At 39.4% G+C, this 22,982-nt stretch overlaps 1 protein-coding gene across 1 annotated transcript in view; it reads right to left on the reverse strand.

The window, feature by feature from the left end:
• Positions 1-1,950: 1,950 nt before the first annotated feature.
• The window catches only part of TMEM178B (transmembrane protein 178B), a 423,711-nt gene continuing 402,679 nt past the window's right edge, over positions 1,951-22,982 (reverse strand). Inside the window, exon 4 of the mRNA XM_072650302.1 lies at positions 1,951-2,220. Within this exon, the coding sequence (XP_072506403.1) occupies positions 1,970-2,220 (251 nt within the window). The 3' untranslated portion in view covers positions 1,951-1,969. The remainder of the gene's footprint in view (positions 2,221-22,982) is intronic.

Genomic DNA, 22,982 nt, shown 5'->3' on the forward strand with positions numbered 1-22,982 from the left:
GGGTAGGTGAATAAGGGAATATAAATGGATAGAGGAGAGGCTTATTGGTTGGCAAGTGATCCATAGCATATTGATTTAGCAATACATTACATTTACACAGATCTGCTATTTACCTCATACTTGCTATGTAGCGACCCCATCTCAGGGCTCCTCTCATTTATCTCATGGTTGTCCAATAGTATAGTGCAGCATAGCACTTTATGCATGGCAGGCTCTGGGAAGTGCTCCTTTCCTACTCTTTGGCAGACTCCTAATCTCATGGCTTCATGCCTGCCTTGTTCACTTCCTGGTTCCTCCAGCTACCTCAGTGTCAATTAGCTCAAATGAATCCCAAGATATTGTAGTGGATTTATCCTTCTTCTACTTGGGTATCAGCAGCCAAGTCAGCTACTCTGGGATTCACAACCTTGAAGTTGGAAAGAAAAGGAAGAAGAGGGAGAGATGGAGAGGGAGAGAAGAAAAGATGGAAAGAGTAAAAAGTTCCGAGTTGATTTACAACAATATCATACAAATTTGAGCCCATGGAAAATGGATTCTCTTTGTGTGCACATGACCTATCTTCGTTCATCTTTCTAGAGAGTGAATTGATATAGAAGGAGGAGATACCCAATGAAACAGGAGTTACCACTGATAGGGAGCAGGAAGGTCCTATTTAGCATACATCAACCAAAAGCACCATTTTTTCTCCCTCCCAAACTTTGTTCCCTTTTCTCCTTCTGTAATGGCTTTTTGCCCAGCTGTGTCTTGAACTTCCAAAATTAAGAGGACTACTCCCACAGAGTGCCCAGTAATGTGTAGAACCATAGGGTCCCCTATCCGAATGGTTCTCTTGATTCTGCCATCTGGAATTTTGAGCTGTTTTGAAAATAATAGAAAAACTGAAATCAATTGATAACACCTCAGTAATACATACACACACACACATTCTCTCTCTCATTCTCTCTTGCTCTCTCTCTCATACACACACACACACACACACACACACACACACATTCCAATAATCTACAGTTGCAGAATTGGCACCCATAAAAGCTCACCTCCTCTCTACTTTTTCCAAGCCCTTGTGCCTGGGCCAAGGTATCAACACAATTTATAGACAACAGTCATACTGCAATATTTCAGTTTGAAAATAAAAGAAAAACCATCAGAAAAGTTATACACACACATGTATCACAGCATTTCTCAAAGGCCCCTGTCTGCCCAGAAGATGGGGGTAGGGGCAGGGCAGCCTCTGTTTAACCTGGATGTAAGGCAGCTGGAAGATAAGACTGGGTCGTCTGAGCATCCACAGAAGTGTCCTCGTATTGATGCAAATATCATCTCTCAGGGTTGTTGGTCTCTTCCCCCTCCCCCTCCCCTCTTTCGTTCATCCAAAAGTTTGGCAAGCAAAGAGAAAACTTCCCTCTCAGTTTGTTTTCTCTTCCAATTCTTGTGTGTAGCTGGTGGGGCAGTTGGGGAATTAGATCAGGAGCATTGGGAGAAGAGATGGTTTTGAAAATGGCCTTGAAGAATTGCTTACATTCTACAGGTGAACTAAGGGTTTTGTTTCTTCGCATTACTATTGGTGGGTGGTGGGTTCTTCTCTTGTTGGTCCAATTGATGGCATGTATTCCCTACTTCCTGTGCTGCTTCAGACATTTGCTACTGTCCCTTCCCAGCTCACCAACCCATTCTCACTAGTAGTAGTAAGTGTGATTCAACTGCAAGTGAGCATGTTCACTCAACCTTCAAAAAATCATGAAGCCGTAAGTTAAGTATTGATGGAAGAGCCATATGACAACAAAGTTTTCCTCATCTTAGTGAGAAAGGATGAAGCAACACAAAGTTCTGTGAAGACATGGGTGCCTGAGCCAACTCAATGCTCTCTTGGCACTGGCACCATCTTGCTTTAGTTTCTGTTTTATATATGTATATTATATATATATATATTTATATATATATATGGGGGTTTTGTTTTAGTTTTTGTTTTTTAGCACACTGTCCCATTTTCAGGTCTGGTTTTGGGGCAGTTGGTCCTGGGGACAGGTTGGACAGAAGGGGCCAAGGTGCAGAAGAAGCCCGAGATAAGTGTGAGGCCCAGGCCCCCCCACGCACAGAACATGGACCATCCATAGCCATGGCTAATATCATCAGGTAGTCCATACATGTAGCGTGGGTAGCGTGATAGCTCGAAGTTGATCCCGGCCACACAGGTGCACAGTGAAATGATGCAGAAGGTTCCTAGAGGACAAGGTGGGGTGGGATTAGGGATAAGGAAAGGAGAAGGGAAGGAATAGGAAAGAGAAGGGGAGGGAGAAAGAAAGAAAGAGGTGAATGTTACCAAGTGATTTTTTTTTGTTTGTTTGTTGTTTGTAACTTTTGAAAAGATACCAGGAAATGTATGTCAACAAGAGCAATGACTGGAAATTTTTTCTGAGGAGGAGGAGATTGTGGGATTCCACTCCCACTGTCATCCACTCTGCCCTCAGGAAGAGACAGACTCAGAAACTATAAGGTAGAGAAAACACAAAAGAAGTAACACTTCATCAGGGCGTAAGGTAAGATGGGGAGAGGCAAAACAACATCCTTCTCTTTTGGAGGGTTTGAAGTTTCCGTATTTCACCACTTTTAGAGAAGATGAAACTCAGTAAGTTCATATGCTTTGTGTCCCTTATTTGGAAAACCATTCCTAGGCTTTTTCCTGTTCCTGTACACATCAAGTCCTACATTCATTAAATTGTGTTTATCTTCAAACCAATCTCCAAAAAGCTGTCACTAATTCAAGAGTTCTTCTCTATATAGTGATAAAATATCAACTTCTATCATTATAAATGTGTTGGTTTTTTTTTTTGTGAGGTTCTTTTAATCTATTAACAGATAGGGATATTTTACAGAGGCTGAGAACAGCTACCAGAATTAGAGCATTAGAATCACAAGTTTTCACAAAATAACATTAATTACTTTCACAAAGGATAGTGGCTGGGGAAGATACCTCACGCCATGCAATCTAAGTGATTACGGCCATATACCTACCAACATACTCACATTCTTTCCACTTCTTATAAAGCAAACTGCTAAAGCCTATGATTACATGATGGGTATGATTTTTTGCCAACTAAGAATGAACGTGTTTACCTCTCATGAGGCCTTTGTACCTTGGCTGTGAAGAACTCAAGATGCTTACATCTCTGATTCCAGAGAACAATGGTAGCTTAAGAAACCATAATATTAGGCCCTTGATATCAGGGCTGGATAAATAGGAGAAAGATGGGAGTTAGGATAGTGCATGCATGCATGCGTGCGTGCGTGTGTGTGTTTGTGTGTGTGCATGGTGAAGGAATAGTAAGGGAAAGAGATGTATTATATTTTCTATTTGTAATGAAACATCATTTCCCTACAGTTCAATTTTTCTAGGCCCAATACAATTTATTTCATATATCAAGTACGTGAGCTTGTCCAAAATCACATACCTGCCTTAATAGCAAACATTAATACTAAGAGTAGAGAATCCTGAAGGAAGACTAAGAAAGGGAAGGATCTTGGTACTGTATGTATGACTCAAACAAGGAGAAATTGTAGAGGGATGTGAAAGAAAATGTGACTTTCAGAGCAAATGTATTTTCATCTTTTTTTTTTTAATTGAAAAAGTTACCTGTTCTAATAGCATTTTCTAGATCTGCTGCCTTATGTTGTTCATGAATCATTTCATGAACATTTGTTTTGTCTCCCTACTGAAACTAAGTTCTTGAGTTTGGGGATCACTTGTTATATTTCTCTATCTTCCATACAACCTAGCATACTGTTGGGTATAGCAAGCACACCTGCCAAAACTGGTTTAATCCATTCTTTTACTTTCTTTTTTGTCACTGCATGATACTGATGTTCTTAACATTGATCCCTTTCCTTAGGTGCCTATAAAATACCTCAGAAGTCTGCACAGGCAACAACTCAGTTAAGGTTGTCCTTTAGAAAGTCATGGAAAGACATGGCTGCAGAGTCATCTCCCTACCAAAATACATACATTACATACTTTGATGGGAAATACCACCTTTTCTGAGTTCCATAGGGTTCAAATGCCTGTTCTCCAACTAAAAATTTTGTAGGCTACCTTAGTGGTTATAAAGTTTCTTTCTGGAAAAGGATTTTTCTGTCCTAACTTTCAACCTATTTCTCTCTCTTTTCCTTCTTCCCTAATCTTATTCTCTTTCTTCCCCCTCCTTTCTCAGACATTAATTGAAATGTTTATGATAATCAAAGAACTATGCTAAATGCTCTGGAAGATATAAATATAAATGACTTGGCCCCTGACCTATTGATAGTAACAAGTGAATTAGACAATGTATGTGCAGTACTTTGAGAAGCACTATGTAACCCTCAGTTATTACTATTATCATTACTATAATTCTAGTAAAGCTTGACCTACCCCAAATGCAAGTGTCTCCTTTTGCTTAAGTTTTCTTGTATATATTTTAAATACACTTATATTGTACATGCTATCGCCTCAAGAAAATATAAGTTCCTTTAGAGTAGGATTTACTTCATTTGTGTCTTGAAATCCCAGGGTCTACTTTAGTACCTGGCACACAGTGTGTGCTTAAAAGAGACTTGTTGATTGATGGAGGCACAGGAGTATACTTCAAAGAGACTTTGATTTGGGAGAAGAGGACCAGGGTTGAAGCACCACTCACTTACTTATTGTGTGACCTTGGAAAAGTTATGACCTCTCAGTTTCCTTATACGCAAAATGAAGAGATTCAAGAGATAATTTCTAAAGCCCTTTGAGATAATTAACATAAAGCCCAATATAAACACCAGATACTAATTTATCTGCCTTTTTTCTTTCCTTGCTTCCATCTAAAACTAAATACAGCCAAAAGAGAACTCATTTTCTCCCTTGTCAGTTCTACTCCTTATCTGAACTTCTTTATTACTGTCAAAGAATATCACCAACTTCCCAGTCACCCAAGGGTGAAACTTCAGTTTTATCCTTGATTCCTCACTCTCACTCACTGCATATATTTAACTGGTTGTCAGATTTTGTCTTTGAGACCTCAATATAGACTGTTTCAATGGTCTCCCTCCTTCATGTCTGTCCTCATATCAATCTATCCTCTAAACAGCTGTCAAAAGTGATTTGTCTATGACACTTCTGACCAAGACACCTGTCCCGCAACCTCCACTCAGTAAATTCCAGTAGCCTCTAATTATCTGTAGATCAAATATAAACTCCTTTGGCATCAAAAGCTCCCACAACTTGGTCACTTCCCACCTTTTGAGTCTTCTTATACATTATACCCCTTCACAAACTCTATAGTCTAGCTACACTGGCCAACTTGCTGGTCCTCACACATGACATCTCATCTCTTGTCTCTTTCCCTTTATAGTGAGCATCCCCCATGCCTGAAATGCTCTCTTTCTTCTCCTCCATCTCTTGGAATCCTCGTTGTCCTTCAAGACCCAACTCAAATGTCATCTTCTGCATGAGACCTTTCCCGGTTTCTGTCCTCCCCCCAACTGCTAGTGCTATCCCCTCTAAGGCTACATTCCACATTCTCTGAATCTATATATGCCCTATTTATACACATATCGTCTCCTCCATTAAAGTGTAAGCTCCTTGAAGAAGGGAATGTCTTTGCCTTTTCTTGGTATCCTCCTTGTTTAGCATGGTGTCTGACACGTTGCAAACTCTTAATAATGCTTACTGATTGGTTTCTTCCCAACATGTTCATGACCCAAGCCATATCACTTCACCATGGTAGCCATGTCACCATTTTAGACATCATCTTTACTTACAAAACCAAAAGACAGGGTTCATTTGGGGATGGTATCTTGCTCTAAAGAACAAAGTTCTGATAATTTGGTATTGGTGGGTAAGGAGGAGGGAGAGATTAATTTCTAATTAATTCTAAGTCATCCAAGGGAGATATTTATAACGTTCATTCACAGACAAAGTTTAACAATTTGTGTGAGCCTATTTGGTCAACAAAAGGGAGTTAATGAAAGATGTTTCTTTTTATGTCTTCTTGGAAGAGAGAGGTCCAAGAAGAGATAAAGTATAAAAGTGGGGAAAGAGACAGTGATAGGGAAAGCAATGACAAATGGGTTAGGACAGAAAATGGGGAGGGAAAGTAGATAAGAGATGCTGGGTGATGCTCTTGCAAATCATCTGCTCTTATATCCCTCTTCCTTGAGGATGTTTGGATTCTTATATGGATATAGATATATGATAAATAAGAACTCAATAATTATATTTGTGTTATATCCACGCCATCTTTCTTGGGATAAATGTTATGTTAGGGTGAATCCAAGTCCAGATAGATGACAGAAATTGAAGCCTGAGGTATGCTGGGAATAAGATTTTTTTTTCTCTTAGAAACTACAACCATTCTACAAACGTTCTGAACAAAGGACCATATGAAAGGGAAAACAAAGATAACATGTAGTAAATCATTTCCCCGTCTTTAGAATGAAGAGCTAGGTATAGTGAATAGATATGATATAGAGACAGGGGACATGAATTTGAATAATGCCTCAGACGTTTTCTAGCTTTGCACTCATGAGCAAGGCACTTAGCTTCTTGAATAGCACTACATAAGTTTGGATAAGCCTTACCAAATGTGAAGTTGGATATCATCAGAAAAACAGGAGGTGGTCAAATCAGCAATACTCAGGTTCTAGAAATAGTGGTCTAAAGCCATGATACTAATCAAGTTCATGGGGACACTTGTGATGATTCATTTCTTGGGCTTCCCATTTTGGAAAGGAGAATCAAATAGCTGATGTCCCCCTGGGAAACTTTTAGATCTGATTCATGGGCCAATCTAGCCTGGGAAGAAGAATCAGGGAATCAGAAATAGTCACCACAGACAACTGGCAGGTTGAGCTGATAGTAATAAGTACTGTTGGTATTTATGGAGACAATGGAGTGAACAAATGAATGAATAAATGAATGAATGTTAACATTTTTAAGTGTTTATTGTGTACTAGGAATTATACTAAGCACTGGGAATATGAACACGAGAAATGAGTCATCCCTCAAAGTCCTTTTCCTAACCATTTCCTCTTAGCCACTTTAATAGAATCTCTAGTTTATGAACTTCATCTTTAGGGGAGGGGGGAGGGTAGAGTAGAGCCAATAAAAATTAAATAACTGATACATATCTTTGATTTTTCTTACATGGCATCTACTTCCCTCCCAAATCTACTTTGTTCTCCACTGAATGCAGTGACAAGAAGAGATAATCAAACTGTCATCTTTCCTCCTGTTTTTCCTCTCTGTCCCCACTAATTCTCCCCTTCTCTACCACCTCTCCATAGCAGTATCATCAATTACATTCATTTGACATTAATTAAGAACCTAATATGTGGAAGGTAATAAACATAATATCTAATAGCAGTTATATTTTAGCAGCTTTAAGGTTTGTAAAGCATGTTACATAAGTTATCTCATTTTATTCTTACCAACCCCATAAGATAGGTGCTATTATTACACCCATTTTATAGGTCAGGAAAATGAGGCTGAGAAGTTCAGAGTCAAACAGCCAATGAGTGTCTGAGACAGGATACAAACACAGGTCTTCCAATTCCAAGGCTAACACTATCCACTGCATTACCTAGCTGACAGAAAGGTATTTCCTACTGTACTAGGTTCCTATATAAGGTGAGGAGGGAGAGTGACCATGGTCTGGGTTTCTTGCTCTCCCACACCCTCCAGTGTTCTTAGGGCAACTGAGGTCAGGGTGAGACGAAGGAAAGGAAACTTTTTTCAGCCAGGATATTTGGACCCACTTTCCAGTTCCCAAATAAGTAATTTCTCAGTCTCTTCAGCCTCATAATCCAATGTCTTACACTTTCAGGTTTAAAGATTGGGCTCTATGTATATGTATTATCTCATTTGATCTTCCCAGCAAACCTGTGAGGTAGGTGCTTCTTTGATATTTTAATGGACTTTTGATCTTATTAACTCCATTCAGTGATGTAGATCTTGGCCATTTCCTACAACTGAGGCCCACCCCAAATGCTGGGGCTTTCCTCTAGATTTCTGGTCATTGCATATGTGTTTGTCCTTTGTTGCCAAAGAAGACCATGCCATCAGAAAAATGATGACATGGCTTGCACTTGACTTTGCTTTGAGTGAGGGAGGGCTGTGCAGGTCACCAGCCTCACTTCTCCTCCAGAGCCATCTGGATCCAGTGACCACATATTCATCAGGATGACTGGAGATGACCCAGGATGAGAGGTTAAGTGACCTGCCCAAGGTCACACAGTTAGTGTCAAGTGTCTGAGGTGAGATTTGAACTCAGGTCCTCCTGACTCCTTCACTGGTGCTCTATTCACTGCATGGATAATAATGGAGGTAGAGTATGTGGGATGACCATCAGTTCTCCTTCACTCTTGTCACTCACTCACTATAACTAACCCATCTTTTTTTTTGTTTTCCCCAGGCTGCATCTCTTTGGTGGTGCCTTTTCTATTACTTCTATATAATTATTTGCTGGAGTTACGTTGCTACTTATTCATGTCTACTGTGTGCCTCTCCATTGCCCGTTGGGTGACCCACAACTTCACACCCTTAGAGGTTGTGGTATTCTGTGACTTGCAGTCATTCAAGTATCTCTGAAAGAATATTCATGCTAAAAAGATCAACTTTTGCTTCAGGAAGAGCTTGAGGTTCCAAAAAGTACCTCACAACTTCCCAAATACAATTCATTCCACTTTTGTCCTTTTCAGTTCTGCACCTAGATGACCGTCCATTTGTGGTGTCTGTACAAGATATATAGGTCTCCCATTGCATCCTGGACCATCTCCAGTCTTCCTGACGAATATCTGGGCACTAGACCCAGATGACTCTGGAGGAGAAAGTGACACTGGTGACCTTGCACAGTCCTCTCTCATTCAAATCAAAGTCAACTGCAAACCAAGTCATGATTTCCCTGATGTCATGCTCCTCTTTGAAAATGGACAAACACAACAACATGGTGATGAGCTTCACGTATGTTATAAATTGGATATCTGCAATTCTTACTCTACTTTGTTTTTTCTGGACAGATAGTCAGCCTAAACTCTTTTGGGTGATTGTAATAGACAGGTGGGCAAATACTATAGATTTACAGATGAGAAAACTGAGACTGAGAGGTTAAGTAACTTAGCTAAGTAACTTTGTCTTTGAATCCAAATCTTAATGATTCCAAGTCTAAATTATTTTTCTACTAAATCCAGTGGGGTAAACTGATAAATGTTGAACAATTGGAGTTCAGAAAATGCATAGCACATTTTAAAGTTTAACATGCATTATTAACATTTTCTTAATTCTAGACAATCAACAAGACCATAAACCAAGCCCTGACTTAGAGCATTCTAAGGTATAAATGGTCGCATTGAAAATTTAACAATTGGCTCTCAAGTCGTACAAGCACATCCCTGAATGCCATAATACCTTTATAATCATTACTTCCATTACCACTGTATGATTATTAAGCTACCATAGAGTTAATGACACTGTATTCAAGCATTTGTTTTTCTCTTTACACATGGCTTTGGGTTTCTCTGTAATTTGCTCTCATTTTCATTAAAATTTTTTCTATTGTCTCTTTAATTTTCTATTTCATTCCTGTGGTTATTGTTTTTAATTAGAATGAATATTTTTAAAAAATGAAACATCCTCCACCCATTAACTCTTTTTAAAAGGCTATGATAATTTCGTGTCAAGCACATACTTTGTGGATTTTTAATTCAGTATCCAGAATGCTCATCACAAAGGAGGCACAAAGCAGCACAAAGTCAGGGTGGCAGAGAAGAAAGGGCATGAGCTGGCACTAAAATGAGCACCAGGAGAGCTGGATTTAGGTCCCTACTCATAACAGATTGAGGTCCTACACAAATCCTGTCCACTGACCACATGTGCTAGCCCACTGCTTGGGCATTTGGGGGAATGATGAAACCCTAGGCTGCTTCTATTCAGGCAGGTATAATTCAGCACTTTGAAGGACACTTTGAAAATGATGAAAGAATCTGCTTATTGGCTGTTGAGCAGGAAGGGTTGATAATTCTACAAACCTTTAAAAGGGAGTGGAGAAATCTTCCTCAGTTTTCTCTTTTTCTTCCTGGCTTTGGAGTGAGTACCCTTTGAACCTCTTGCTAGAGGGGCAGGGTGGATAGTGGTCACTTTTATCTTTTCCTAGCTACATATGGACCATTCCCCATGGCAGCTAGATCAGGAAAACTTGAGTGGGGAAGTCTGAGTTTGGGCTTGCTGGCAGTTTCTTCTGCTTTATGTTTCTTTTCCTGACTGAAGGTGATTAAACAATGATCCTGAGATGGATGTGCCAATTTTGGAAGCAATCTCATGAGTTCAAGAGGTGGGGGAACCTAGGTCCATCTGTATTAGTGGGCTAGAAGCAGAGGGAGTTTCTACATCAAGACAATCAAGCAGAAGATAAGCCTAAGCCCTGGCCTGACTTTCTAGGAAACATCTACTTCAAAGGAATTGTTTGGTTAGTACAGTTAGGTCTCTTTGTCTCCACCCCATGCTTTTCCACCACTGCCAGATAGTCTTCCTAATGCAAAAGTCTGATGATCACTTCTGTGCTTAAAAGAACTTCAATATTTTTCCATTGCCTATGGAATGAAATCCAATGAACTCCTTAGCCTGGAAACTCAAGGCCTTACACAATTGGCCTTCAATCTATTTTTTTTGCAAACTTATCTTACTTTCTATCCCTTCAGGTATTCTATAAGGAAGCTAGATAATACAATGGATAGAGATTTGGGCCCAGAGTTAGGACCTGAATTCAAATCCAGCCTCGGATACTTACTAGCTGTGTGACCTCAGGCAAGTCACTTAACTTCTGTTTGCTTTAGTTTCCTTAGTAAAATGGGGATAATAATAGCACTTACCTCCAAGGGTTGTTGTGGGGATCAAATGACCAAATAAAAAAACATTGTCAAGTGTTTATTATAGTCTGGCACATAGGAGGTGCCCCCTTCCCTTTTCTCTTTCTCTTCCACTTCCCTTCCCTTTGCATTTTTCCTTCTTTTCCCCTTTCCACTGCTTCTTCCTTCTCTTCCCTTCTTTCCTTCCTTATGTTCCAACTCAGACTCCTCTGATTAGGAGCAGTATACCTACTGCTACTGCTGCTCCTATTATTGCTCTTACTGCTGCTATACTACATGCAATAATGCGATCCTACATTTCAGTTTACCCCACTGGCCTGAGGCCTGACTGCTGCCGCCTACCTGATGCTGAAGGTGCTACCACTAGTGAGGCCTGATTCTGTCCCCCACACTATGGCCTGAGTGTGACTCTGCAGCAGCCCTTCCTTCCTTCATCTTCTGTACGGAATAATCTCTCTCTCCTTGGACTTCTTTCTTTTTACACTTTGTTCTCTTTGCATCTCGTTTGTGAAGTCGCATTATGTTTTGTGTTATGGGATTTTATATGCATGTTGCTCTTTCTGAATACTTACATTCAATATAGGTATTGAAGTAGAAGTCATCTTCCCTATTAAATTGGAGGTTCTTTTGGGCCAGGAACCAAAGTCTCAATTATTATAAAGTCTAGGGATCCAGGAGGAGGATAGACAAGCCCCTGGTAGTCAGGAAACATGCTGATGACTGTCTATGATCATTAATTACTCTCAACTTTTTTTTTAAAACATGAGATATTCTGCTGATCACATGGCTTAATGGATATGGATAGAATACTATTCACAGAGTAAGGGGGATCTGAGTTCAAGTTCTGGCCTCTGAATTGCCCAGGGTCCCACAGTCAATAAAATTCAGAGGAGGGTTATTGGGAACTCCCTCTATCAATGAAATCACAGATCTAGCCCACTCACCTATTTCTCCATCCCCTATTCTTGTGTTCATCCCATATAGGCAGCATGGTAGCGTACTGGATAGAGCTGTAGAACCAAAGTCAGCAAGACCAGTGCTTGAATTTTGCCTTAGACTGGCTGTGTGACCCTGAGCAACTCACTAGACTTTTCTCAGTTTCAGTTTATTCGTATGTAAAAGGATGATGATAACATCTAACTCTAGGGTTTTTGTGAGAATAAATGAGACAACACATGCAATGTCCTTTGTAAATCTTAAAGGACTACATAAATACTAATTATAATTATCATTATTAATTATTAAGTGAGAAACATGGATCACTACAATGTCAGAGGACTCACTACTGCAGGTGATCCAAAAGGCGATGAAAGGTCCTCTCTTGCATCTATGTTGGCTAAAATATATTAGCAACATGGCTCGTATGTCAAGTGTGGGGTAAAATATATCACCAAGAACATTTATGCCTGGAAAAGGGGACGAAGTGGTCATGTCACAAGAGCGAGGACTCCTAAGTGGATAGTTTGAATAATGCATTGGTATCCCCCAAATAGTAAAAGAACCAGAGGAAAGCCTGTGTTGGGTAAATTCTCCATGGAGGACTTATATCAGGGCATGGATAAGAATCTGGCAGAATTAGGAGTGGAAAGGTTGCCATCTGTAATGGTGACATCCTCTCAATCACACAAATGAGATCATAGATATAGTGAAATATTGACACAAGCACTTATGGTGCTAATCCATCAACCCGCTTTGAGGGCTAACTCTTGCTGTCTACTTTTTGTGACATTGTTAGGTCTGTTAGTTTAAGCTACTCAGTGCTGAGGTTGAAATTCCCTGGGAAAAAACAGATAGCTGTGTGTGGGAAGATTCAGTATCCCTGGAGTTGTTGGCAATCATGAATTATCCCCCCTGGACTATTTAAAGAGTATTTCTTGGTTTGACATAGTGGCAATATTAGACCCCTTGGTGTGTTGAGTATGGAACAGTTAATGAGTCTTTGGGAGAGGAAGAGAATGAGGTTATCAGTCAAGGACCTGAATAGAAAGTCTGGGAGTGAGTGCGAGGGAGGAAGGGAATTTGAATGCATGCTTTTAGAGCCAGCTCTGCATTCTTGTGTAACTGGCTGAGAGATAGAGAATCTTAGATTTCTATGCTGATACCCACAGAGAAATATCAGCATCTTGCAACTTGTGATGATTAAGCCTTGGCAGATGTGGATATCTGATGTCTAGGTCTATAACACCTTAGGCAAGATGGTACACCTATCCTCTTAATTATTGTTACATTAGCATGCACAGACAATTGTGTTTTTCATTCCAAATAAGTTAGTTGACTCACTTTTTGCCAGGGAAGCAGCAAAGGAAATAATAGGAATGAGACCTGAATGGAAGCAGCCACAGTAGCCTTGAGCGACCAGGTCCCAGTTTAGTCAATATCAGGATCAGTAACAATAATTCATAATACAATAGCATTTTGTGGTTTGCATCAATCCAGTGAGGTAGGTAGAGCAAAGTATTATTATTATATAACAAAATATAATTATTTCAGGGCACCATGAACTATGCCCATATAAGATGGTGCACTTAATCGATAAATCTTGTGTGTGTTTTGCCTGCTCCACTGACCTGCCTGCCATCCCAGTCTTTCTCCCTCTCTTTAGGCTTCCCTATTCCTTGAGACACAATAATATTGAAATTAGGCCAATTAATAACCCTACAGTGGTCTCCTAGTATTCAAATGAAACAAAGAGTCAATCAATGGGGCAAACTTTATTGTTAAAAATTGCCATCGCCACCCCAACCTTCAGCAACCACCACCCTGGTCAGTCAGCAGCCATTCACATCAAGGCAAGACACTCTGTCATCAAAAAAGATTACAACTTGCTGAAGGTTCAGATTATGATTACCACTTTTAAGCAATAAAGTATTTTAAAAGTATGTACATTTTTTAGACATAATACTATTTCATACTTACTAGACTGCTGTATAGTGTAAACATGACTTTTATATGCACTGGAAACCTGAACCTGCAATATTTCCAAGGTATTCCTCTGTATTACATATAATTTCAGTAGATTATATATACGTGTATAAAAGACAATAAAAATTATTATCTCCATTTAAAAAGATAGAAATTGGGTAGCAGAGATGTTAAATGACTTTCCTAAGCACTACTAAATGTTGCTCTTGTGGCTCAAACTTAGGTTTCCAGATTATTACAAGTTCTCATCACTTCACCAAGTTACTTCTAGCACAAGAAGAAACCATTCCTAAGGAAATCAAGGCCCTTAACAGAATTTTAAAGGCTGTACCAGGGCAGATGAATATTAGGTTCAGAAAGAGTCCCATAAGCATGCATTTCTCATGCACAAGATGTGCGTTGGTACAAAACTAGAAGGTCTCATAGAAAACAGTTTTTCAGTTTGCTTATGTGAAGCTTGCTGCCCCCTAAAATGGAAAGGTGACATCCACCATTTTTCATGTCCATACCTCCCAGTGAGCTGTTATCCATCTGCAAAGAAGTCATCTCAGTGAAGGTTTATTCAGAGAGCAGCAAGGTAGAAGGCGAGGGTGGAGTGAAATGTGAAATCTGGGGCTCAATAGGATTTAGGCTTATTCACTGTTTTGAGTAGGTCAGAATGTATATGAATTCTTCATACAAGCTCTCTCTTGCTTGAACAGTTAGTTTCCTGGCCATACTGTCTTGTTTTTCTCTGGAAGGCTATCAGCACTGTATGGTCAAAGTGTTCAATTAGACTTGAATTGTGCCTCTTGACTTTCATCCATTTCCTTGGCATGCTAGATGTTCTAATCACTGACCCTCTTTTCTCTGCGACTCCCTTTTCTTTGAATAATTCATCACTTTCTTATGATTTTTCATTAACTAACATGTTCTTAGTTTCATGGATTTAGAACTGGAGGGGACATTAGAAGTCAATGAGTCCAAACCCCCTATTTTACAGAAAAGGAAACTGAGGCCCAGAGAGGTTGATTAACTTTGCCCAAGGTCACAGAGATATTAAGTGACAGACTAGGGATTTGATAAGACATTGATCTGACATTTTTTTCCTATGTATTTAATTAATCCTTTGATTTTAATATTTCTTCTTGTTTCATGAAAGCATCGACTTCTGTTCAGTCTACTCTGATTTTCAAGGATTTTGCTACTTGGGTAAGGTATCCTACATCTTGTCCTAAGCTGTAAATCCTCTTTTCAAGTCTTTCTTCCATAGTTCTTAGTTCTTTTTCAATTCTTTTTTCTATCTTTCTTGTTTCATTTCTGATACAATTTTTAACTTTAAAAAAAAGACCTCTGGCTTTACTTCTCTTAAGAATTTTAATTGATCTTGTGGGAAAGCTATGTTTTTCTTTGAGGCTTTGCTTGTTGGTGTTTTGCTTATTTTCCTTTTCTAGGTTTGCGTCTTAGGCAACCCTAGCATCAGAATAGCTCTTTTTTGTTTGTTAATTTGTTATTCATTCTCCCAGCCATATTTTGGTACATCCCAGGTGCAGTCTTGGGATTTAAATTCTCAATTAATACTGTTATGGATTCCTCTGCCCAGCCTTGTCTATCAGCTCTGAAGCCTTCACTATAGGGGACTATCAGCTTCTGCCTCTGAATGGTCCTACCCCATCAGATGGGGGTCACAGGAAACAGCACAGCCTGTGGGAAGGCAGGTTCCTCAGAGGCCAGACCATTTTTTCTTACTGTAGCATAAGTTAAGAGTGAAAATCACCTTGGTAAGAAATAACTGCATGCAAATATGTGACTTTTGCTTGTTGCCTTGGGCTGTGGTGTGCTAGATTCAGAGATAGGAGAGACCTAGGAAGTAATCTAATCTAAAATTCTCTTTTTACATTTGAAGATACTAAAGCCCAGAAAGGTCAAGCAACTAGGCCCAAGGTCAGAAGTTGAAGATCCAGGATTTGACTCAGACTTTTGATTCCAAATCAAAAAAAAAAAAAAAGAAGAAGCCTGACCCGTGATCAAGAAATCACTCTTTTAAATCCTTCCCCATCCTGAGAAAACTGCCAAGGAACAAACCAACAAACAGAAAATGAGTCTCTCCTAGCTCAGCAAGGACCAGTTCCATTCTGGGAATGCAGATTTGCATGAAACCTTCCAAGCGCTGGGATTAAATGCCTCAACAGCACTTAGCTCTCAAGGGTACTTTATGGCTTTGTACAGACCTGCACAGAATATAAATTACTATTTAATTATGCACCATTACGTCATCTACCAGGCACAAGGCAGGTCACAGGGTTTGCCTCTAGCTTACCCTGAGGAAACAGCTTGGATAGGTGAAAGGAAGGAAGTTTACTGAGAGGCAGTGGGTTGCTTCTGCAGGAGCTATGCTAAAGATTGCATGCGAAGACACTGTGGCTGGTGGGACTTGGACTACATATCTTATTGGGCACCAGAGGCCTGTGCTCCTAATGCTGCCACAGCACCATGGGGTACAGAAATATACCATAGGGTCTATTTCTGCAACTGAGCCATACTTAGGCAGCAGTAGTGCCATTTCCTAGATGGTTCTGCTGGTGCTAGTTAAATAATATAAGAAACTAGCATCCTAGAATTCCAGATTCTCAAAGTTGCAAGAGACTCATGCCTGAAGCAGGAATCCCTTCTGTGATACACGGGCAAGTAGTTCTTCACTCTCCACTTGAAGACTCAGGGATGGGGAAACTACTGCCTCTATTTGGACAGTTCTAACCATTAAGTTTTTCCTCATATGGAACCTAAGCCTTCTACCCAAATTCCCCAATTCTACCCTTTCAGATCAAGCAAAAACAAAAACAAAAACTCCTCCATATGCCAATTTTTCAAATACTTGAAAATTGCTCTCATGTCGCCTCTAAGTCAGGGGTTCTTAACCTGTGGCCCATGGATGCCCAAAGAGTGTATAGATAAACTTTAGAAGGTCCATAACTTGAATGACAAATAAATCTTCATTTTCACTAATTTCTAATTAAAATTGAGCTTTTTTCCTTCAGTTATTTAAAAACATTCTGGAGATTCTGTTAACTTCACTCCTTAAAAAGGAGTCTATGACACAAAAAAAGTTAAGCATCTACTCTTATCTTCCCTTTCCAGGATGACATACATTTGTTAACAGTCATTCTGCATTTAAAATAAATGCATGCACATAAATACACGAGTATGTGCTCATATACCATACACACATATGTGTATACACATATATCAATAACCTCTCAGTGCCCCAGCAGCTCTCTAGACCATGCAATATGTGCATAGATTATATGCATATACATACACACATATATGTACATAGATACATGTATAATCAACATACAGGATGTTCCAAAAGTTTTATTGCAGTTCAATTTGGTATTTTAAATTTTTAATAATTTAATATGCTTTTAAAGCTTAAAACTTATGTATGTACATATACCTGTAAACTATATATGTATATACATATCAATATACATATATTGCATAGAGAATTATTATTTTGGATAGAAGCCAGAAAAAAAATCTTTGAATGATATTGATCACTCTAGGGATTTCATTGTTTATCCTAGATATCTCTTCTCACTTTCATAGCCAAATTCCTAGAAAAGGCCACCTAAATTCACTGTTTCCACTTCCTCACATTCTACTCTCTTTTCATCCTCTTATAAACCAGTTTCTGACCTCACCACTCCACTGAAACTATGTACTTCAATATTTGTACTGTCTTATCCATGACTATTTTTTTCTTCATAGCATGTTTAGTAGATCTTCTTTCTTTCTTTCATTTTATTGCTTTCCTCACTGTTTTTCTGACTTCAAAAAAAATCTACACAATGCTGAGGAATCAGTAACCACCCATGTGATTTCCAGGTCTTTCTGAAGGTCTTTGCTTGTTTTCTAAAGATCAACTAATCTGTTTTATAGCTGTGGTTTGTCAGTTCTTGTATGTTTTTTGAAAAAAAATTTTTCCTTTGTGCTTCAGTGTAACTGATCTTATTTCACCATGGACTTGAATGATCCTGAAACACTTGACTTTGTTATACCATCTAAAATTAACAGCATTATACAATTAAAGTATCCCTAAGAGTCATTAAAGTGTGCTCTTTAGGATTTAAAATTCTACAATTACCTTGGAATAATATCTATTCTTAAAGTCCACAAAATTAAAACAACAATAAAAATCATGTAGAACATGAAATTTGTTATTCAATTGACAACACTAACTGAAGGTAGGAAGCCAGCTTAATCTAGTTTTATCTGGTCAAAGTCAGACATTGTGAATTTGCTTAGGGTAAGGAGAAACACACACATGACCATTACTGTCACAAAATGAAACCATTTCAAAGTTTTTCATTGTTCCAGGTAATTTGCACACCACTGTAGTTCACAAAAGAGAAAAATTACTAAGTATCTCTGTCTCACTTTCCTCATCTGTGAAAGGGGGACAACATGATAGGTGAAAATGAGCTTCTGCTTATCACTCACAAGCAAGAAGTCACATAAAAGATACCACTCAGGAGACAGATGATGATCAAAGTGTTTGGTCATGGAACAAGAAGGTGGTATGACAGTGGATAGCTCAAGAGCTAAGGGACTGCCTACATGGATGAGATCTTGGAGCCAATGAATCCTGGGGGCATCGCTTGCATCTCCTTCTTAGGAGGGTTATTCTGAGGGATCAAGTAATATAATGTGTACAAAGTACTTTATAACCACAAAATGCCTGACAAATGTGACTTTTTATTACTTAACCTCTGTAGCTTTAAGTTTGTTCATCTCTACAATGAGAGTGTTAGGAGAGCGAATCTAGCATCACATTTTGGTTCTTTCCCACTCTTTGATACTAAATGCTGGATTGAGCAATTATGTTTCTGTCTCACTAAATCTATGGCATTTTTTTTACTCTTCTTGTTAAATCAATCAATCAACGAGCATTGATAAATGCCTCCTATATGTCTAGACACTGTGTTAGGTCCTTGAGATACAAAGGCAAAAGTGAAATGATCTATGACCTAAAGGAATGTACCTTCTATCAGGGAGAAAACACACACACACACACACACACACACACACACACACACAAATTTGCGAAATAAATACAAGGTACCTTTTTAGGGAAAAGTACAACATAAAGCCCTGTTGCTTTTCACCTTCCCAGAGCACAGGACTGCTGCTTGGAGAGCCCATTAGATGCCATTATTTGATGCCATTGTGCATATGAGGCTCAGTTCTAAATTACCTTTACTTCAGTCCTAGAGGGATTGGGGCCCCAGCTGTTTAAGTGCCTGAAGGAAATTGGTTCCTGAAAGGAATCTCTCTGGCTCCTGTATAATCTGATCCAAGTCAACACCATGCTCATTAACAGGGGATTTGGTTTATATATGTATTTTTTTTTAACACTTTTTGCTTGCCTGGTCTAGCCTTTTTTTGTAAATGAAGCCCCATTCCTACTGCTCTGCAAGACCTTCACTCTATTATTGAATCATTGGATTTGATTTTTATTAATTTATATTTATGTAGGTAATTTCTGCATCTTTTTTTCAGAATCCAGGCCAATAGATCTCTTTATAATTTCAAAATAAAAATAAGAGTTTATATAGATCCTAGTTTCTTTAATCAATTAGAAGATCTTTGAGGTCAGAATTACCCTCCCTCCCCCATCTTTCTTGAACAGTGAGTGCACAAATTTTTGTTGGACCGAGCCTAGAGTCAGAAGATATTTTCACAACTAACTGGGACTTGAAGCAGTATGTGGTAGGTGCTATTGTAATAGCACAAACTAAGTCATATAAGAGTTCAGCTCAGTAGGCACTTAAAGAATTCTACTTGATTGACCTCTCATTCAAGCCTCTCAAGAACCTTGTGATGTAGGGAGAGCAAGTAGTACTGCCCCATTTTACAGATGGGGAAACTGAGATTTTATATACATGATATGTTCTTTCACTTTATCCCACAGAAGAATGGTCACACCTTTAATTTTATTAGTCACAAGAGTTCTGCCTTCAAACTCATCACTTTGAAATTCCTCTAACCTTCTACCTCTTGTCCTTCCTTTTATCTGCTTCTGAAACTCATCCTCTGTTCTCATCCTAGCTGCCACTCCTCCCTTTTTTGGTGTCATTTTTCTTTCTTCAAAACCTGGGCCTATATTTAGTCAGTTCAAATTTTCAATCTGTCTTCTACTCCTGAATTCCTTGCCTCCTCGTCCTATTTCCACTTATGGCTTTCCAAATCCTGATCCTGAATTACTCCCACAATCTACCTCCTGTGTGCCTACTCATGTGCTTCTAAACATGCCTGGAGGAACACTACCTGCTGATGAATCCATGACAAATTTATACTATCCACTCTCAATTGGGTTATTAGTGCTTCATGCCAAGCCTTTTACTCTTTTCTGTTTGACTCAATCAAATTCTTCAAAACTATCTTTCATACCTCCTCCCCTGTTCCTCTCAACAGAGCTCCTCACCTCCTACCTGACTGAAAAAAAATGAAGCCATCCATTATATGCTCTTTTTCCTCCCCAGTAAAACATTTCAGATCATCTCAACACCATTTTCCGTTCTTCTTTCCTATGCTCCAGGCTTAAGGCAGGTTATGGCCTTTCATTTTGCCAAGGCCAATCCCTCTATTTGTGCCCTTAACACCTTTTCCTCCTGTTTCCTCCACAAGCTTGTTCTTTCAGCTACCCCTTTCTCTCCCTAATTATCTACCCTTTCTTATTACATGATTCCTTCTCTGCCCACAAACATGCTCTCATCTCCCATATCCTTAAAAACAACAACCCTTTATTTGACTCTACTATCCCCTTAAGCTAACAGTCTACATCTTTCCTTTTTTCACCAACAAAGTATTAGTAAAAGCTGTCTCTACTGATTGCCTCCAGTTTCTTACTTTCTCACAACCTTGTATTTCATTGTGATTTCCATGCCCACCACTCAGGTGAAACTGTTCTGTCCAAAGTTGCCAGTGATCTCTGGCTAAAACCAATGGTTTTTTCTCAGTTCTCATCTATCCTGACCACTCTGTGTCATCCAACACCATCATTTATATTCTCCTAGACCCTGCTATATTGTTTTTCTCTTGTTAGTCTGATTTCTTCTCAGTCTTCTCTAGAGGATAACCATTCATCTTGTACTCCCTATGTGTGGGACTCTATCTAGTGCTCTATTGTGGACCCTCTTCTCCTTTCTTTCTTCTGTTTACTCTGTATCTATGACCCCTCTTGGTGAAATCATTAGCCTTCATGGGTTCAATTATTATCAGTTCTGCAGAAGACTCCCAAGTCTACATATCCATCCAACAACTCTCTCCCGAGTTCTAGTTCCACTGCCTGCTGCATATCTCCATCTATTTCCAATGGCACTCAGACTGTCCTAACCTGAAAAAATCTTTAGTTATAAACCCAAATCTCCTCTTAATTTCTCTGTTCATGTTCAAAACAACATTGTTTTTATAGTCATCTAGTTTCACCACATAGGAATCTTCCATAACTCTTCATCCATTTATTCCCCATACCCAAACATCTACCTCCTTAACATCTCTTGAATCTGTCTACTTCTCTCTACTCTGATGGTGAACAGTCTGGTTCAGGCTTTTTTCATCTATCCCAGGGGTAAGGAACCTGCAGTCTTGAGGCCACATGTAGTAGCCTTCTAGTTCTCAACTGTAGCCTATTGACTGAGGCCAGGTTTTGCAGAACAAATCCTTTTATTAAGAGGATTTGTTCTGTGAAGTTTGGATTCTGTCAAAGGGTCACACTTGAGGACCTAGAAGACTACTACATGTGGCCTCAAGGCCACAGGTTCTCCACCCCTGAATCCCTTAGATTAATGCAATAACCTTCTAATTTGTCTTTCCACATCCCGTCTCCTCCTCTATCCTCCAAGCAGCTTCTAGATTGATACTCCTAAAGCTCCAATATGATCAAGTCATTCCCCTGTTCAATAAGTTTCTGGGATAAAATGCAAACTTCTTTGCTTGGCATTTCAAGCTTTTTTATGATTGGCCTCAGCCTTTCCAGGCTGGTTATATATGACTACCCTTCACGCACTCCATGTTCAAACCTAACTGGTCTGCTTGCTCTTCCTCAAGCTTGACCTTCCATCTTTGCATAGACTGTCCTTCCTCCCTTCCAGAGCTCAAATTCTAGGATTTGGTGAATGTTCTCCCTTCTTACCTTTGCTTTCTAGAATTCCTAGCTCCCTCCAAGGCTCAACTGAAGGCTCACTTCAAGAAAGCTTTCCCAATTTCTCCACTTTCATTTTGTATTCATTTAGCATATATCTGATATTTACTTATCTGGGTTATGTCCTCTCCAGTAGAGCAATAGAATGCAAAGTTTTCAAGGCCAGTCACTTCTGTCCTTGTAGCCCCACTACCTGTACATAGGAGGTACTTGATGAATTCTAATTGATTGAGAGCTTATTCACGTCTTTTAAAAACCCTGTGTTTTTAGTAGGTAGTGCAAATATAATTACTCCCATTTTACAGATGGGGAAGATGCAGTGGGAATAGGTTAAATTATTCACCTACAGGTACACAGATAGTAAATAGCGAAAGTGGGTCTTGAACTCAGGTCTTCTTACTACAAGTTCACAGTGCTCTCTGTCTCTGTCTCTCTGTCTCTGTCCTCTCTCTGTCTCTGTCTCTCTGTCTCTGTCTCTGTCTCTGTTTCTCTCTCTCTCTCTCTCTCTCTCTCTCTCTCTCTCTCTCTCTCTCTCTCTCTCTCTCTCTTTCCCTCTCTTCCTCATTGTACCATATTGCATGTCTCTTCAGACTATACTAACGGGGCTCCTGGTTGTCCTCTTTTTCTTCTATGTTCATTATCTGGCACGTTCTGTTATCTACCCTAGTTCTAGTCCTGGTTCTGATGCTACGTTGTCCTGACTGGTCTTGTCTCACTACTACCTGAAGCAGGTCGTGATGAGGTTAGCTTGGGTGATTTATGAGTAGCAGAGGCATTTTAGCTGACCTATATAACCAGAACTTGCCTCTCATCTTCCATTCCTTCTCCCTAAATGCTTACATGTATGCATGTAGGCACACAAATACAAACACACACACACACACACACACACACACACACACACACACACACACACCACAGGATGTGATAAAGCATTCCTCACACTTGCACCCCTGTTCCTCTTGGTTATCTCCTAGGAACAGCTATCAACCCTTCTAAAGCA

Source organism: Notamacropus eugenii, chromosome 3, assembly GCF_028372415.1.
Source record: "Notamacropus eugenii isolate mMacEug1 chromosome 3, mMacEug1.pri_v2, whole genome shotgun sequence".
In the NCBI taxonomy this organism is placed as follows: domain Eukaryota; kingdom Metazoa; phylum Chordata; class Mammalia; order Diprotodontia; family Macropodidae; genus Notamacropus; species Notamacropus eugenii.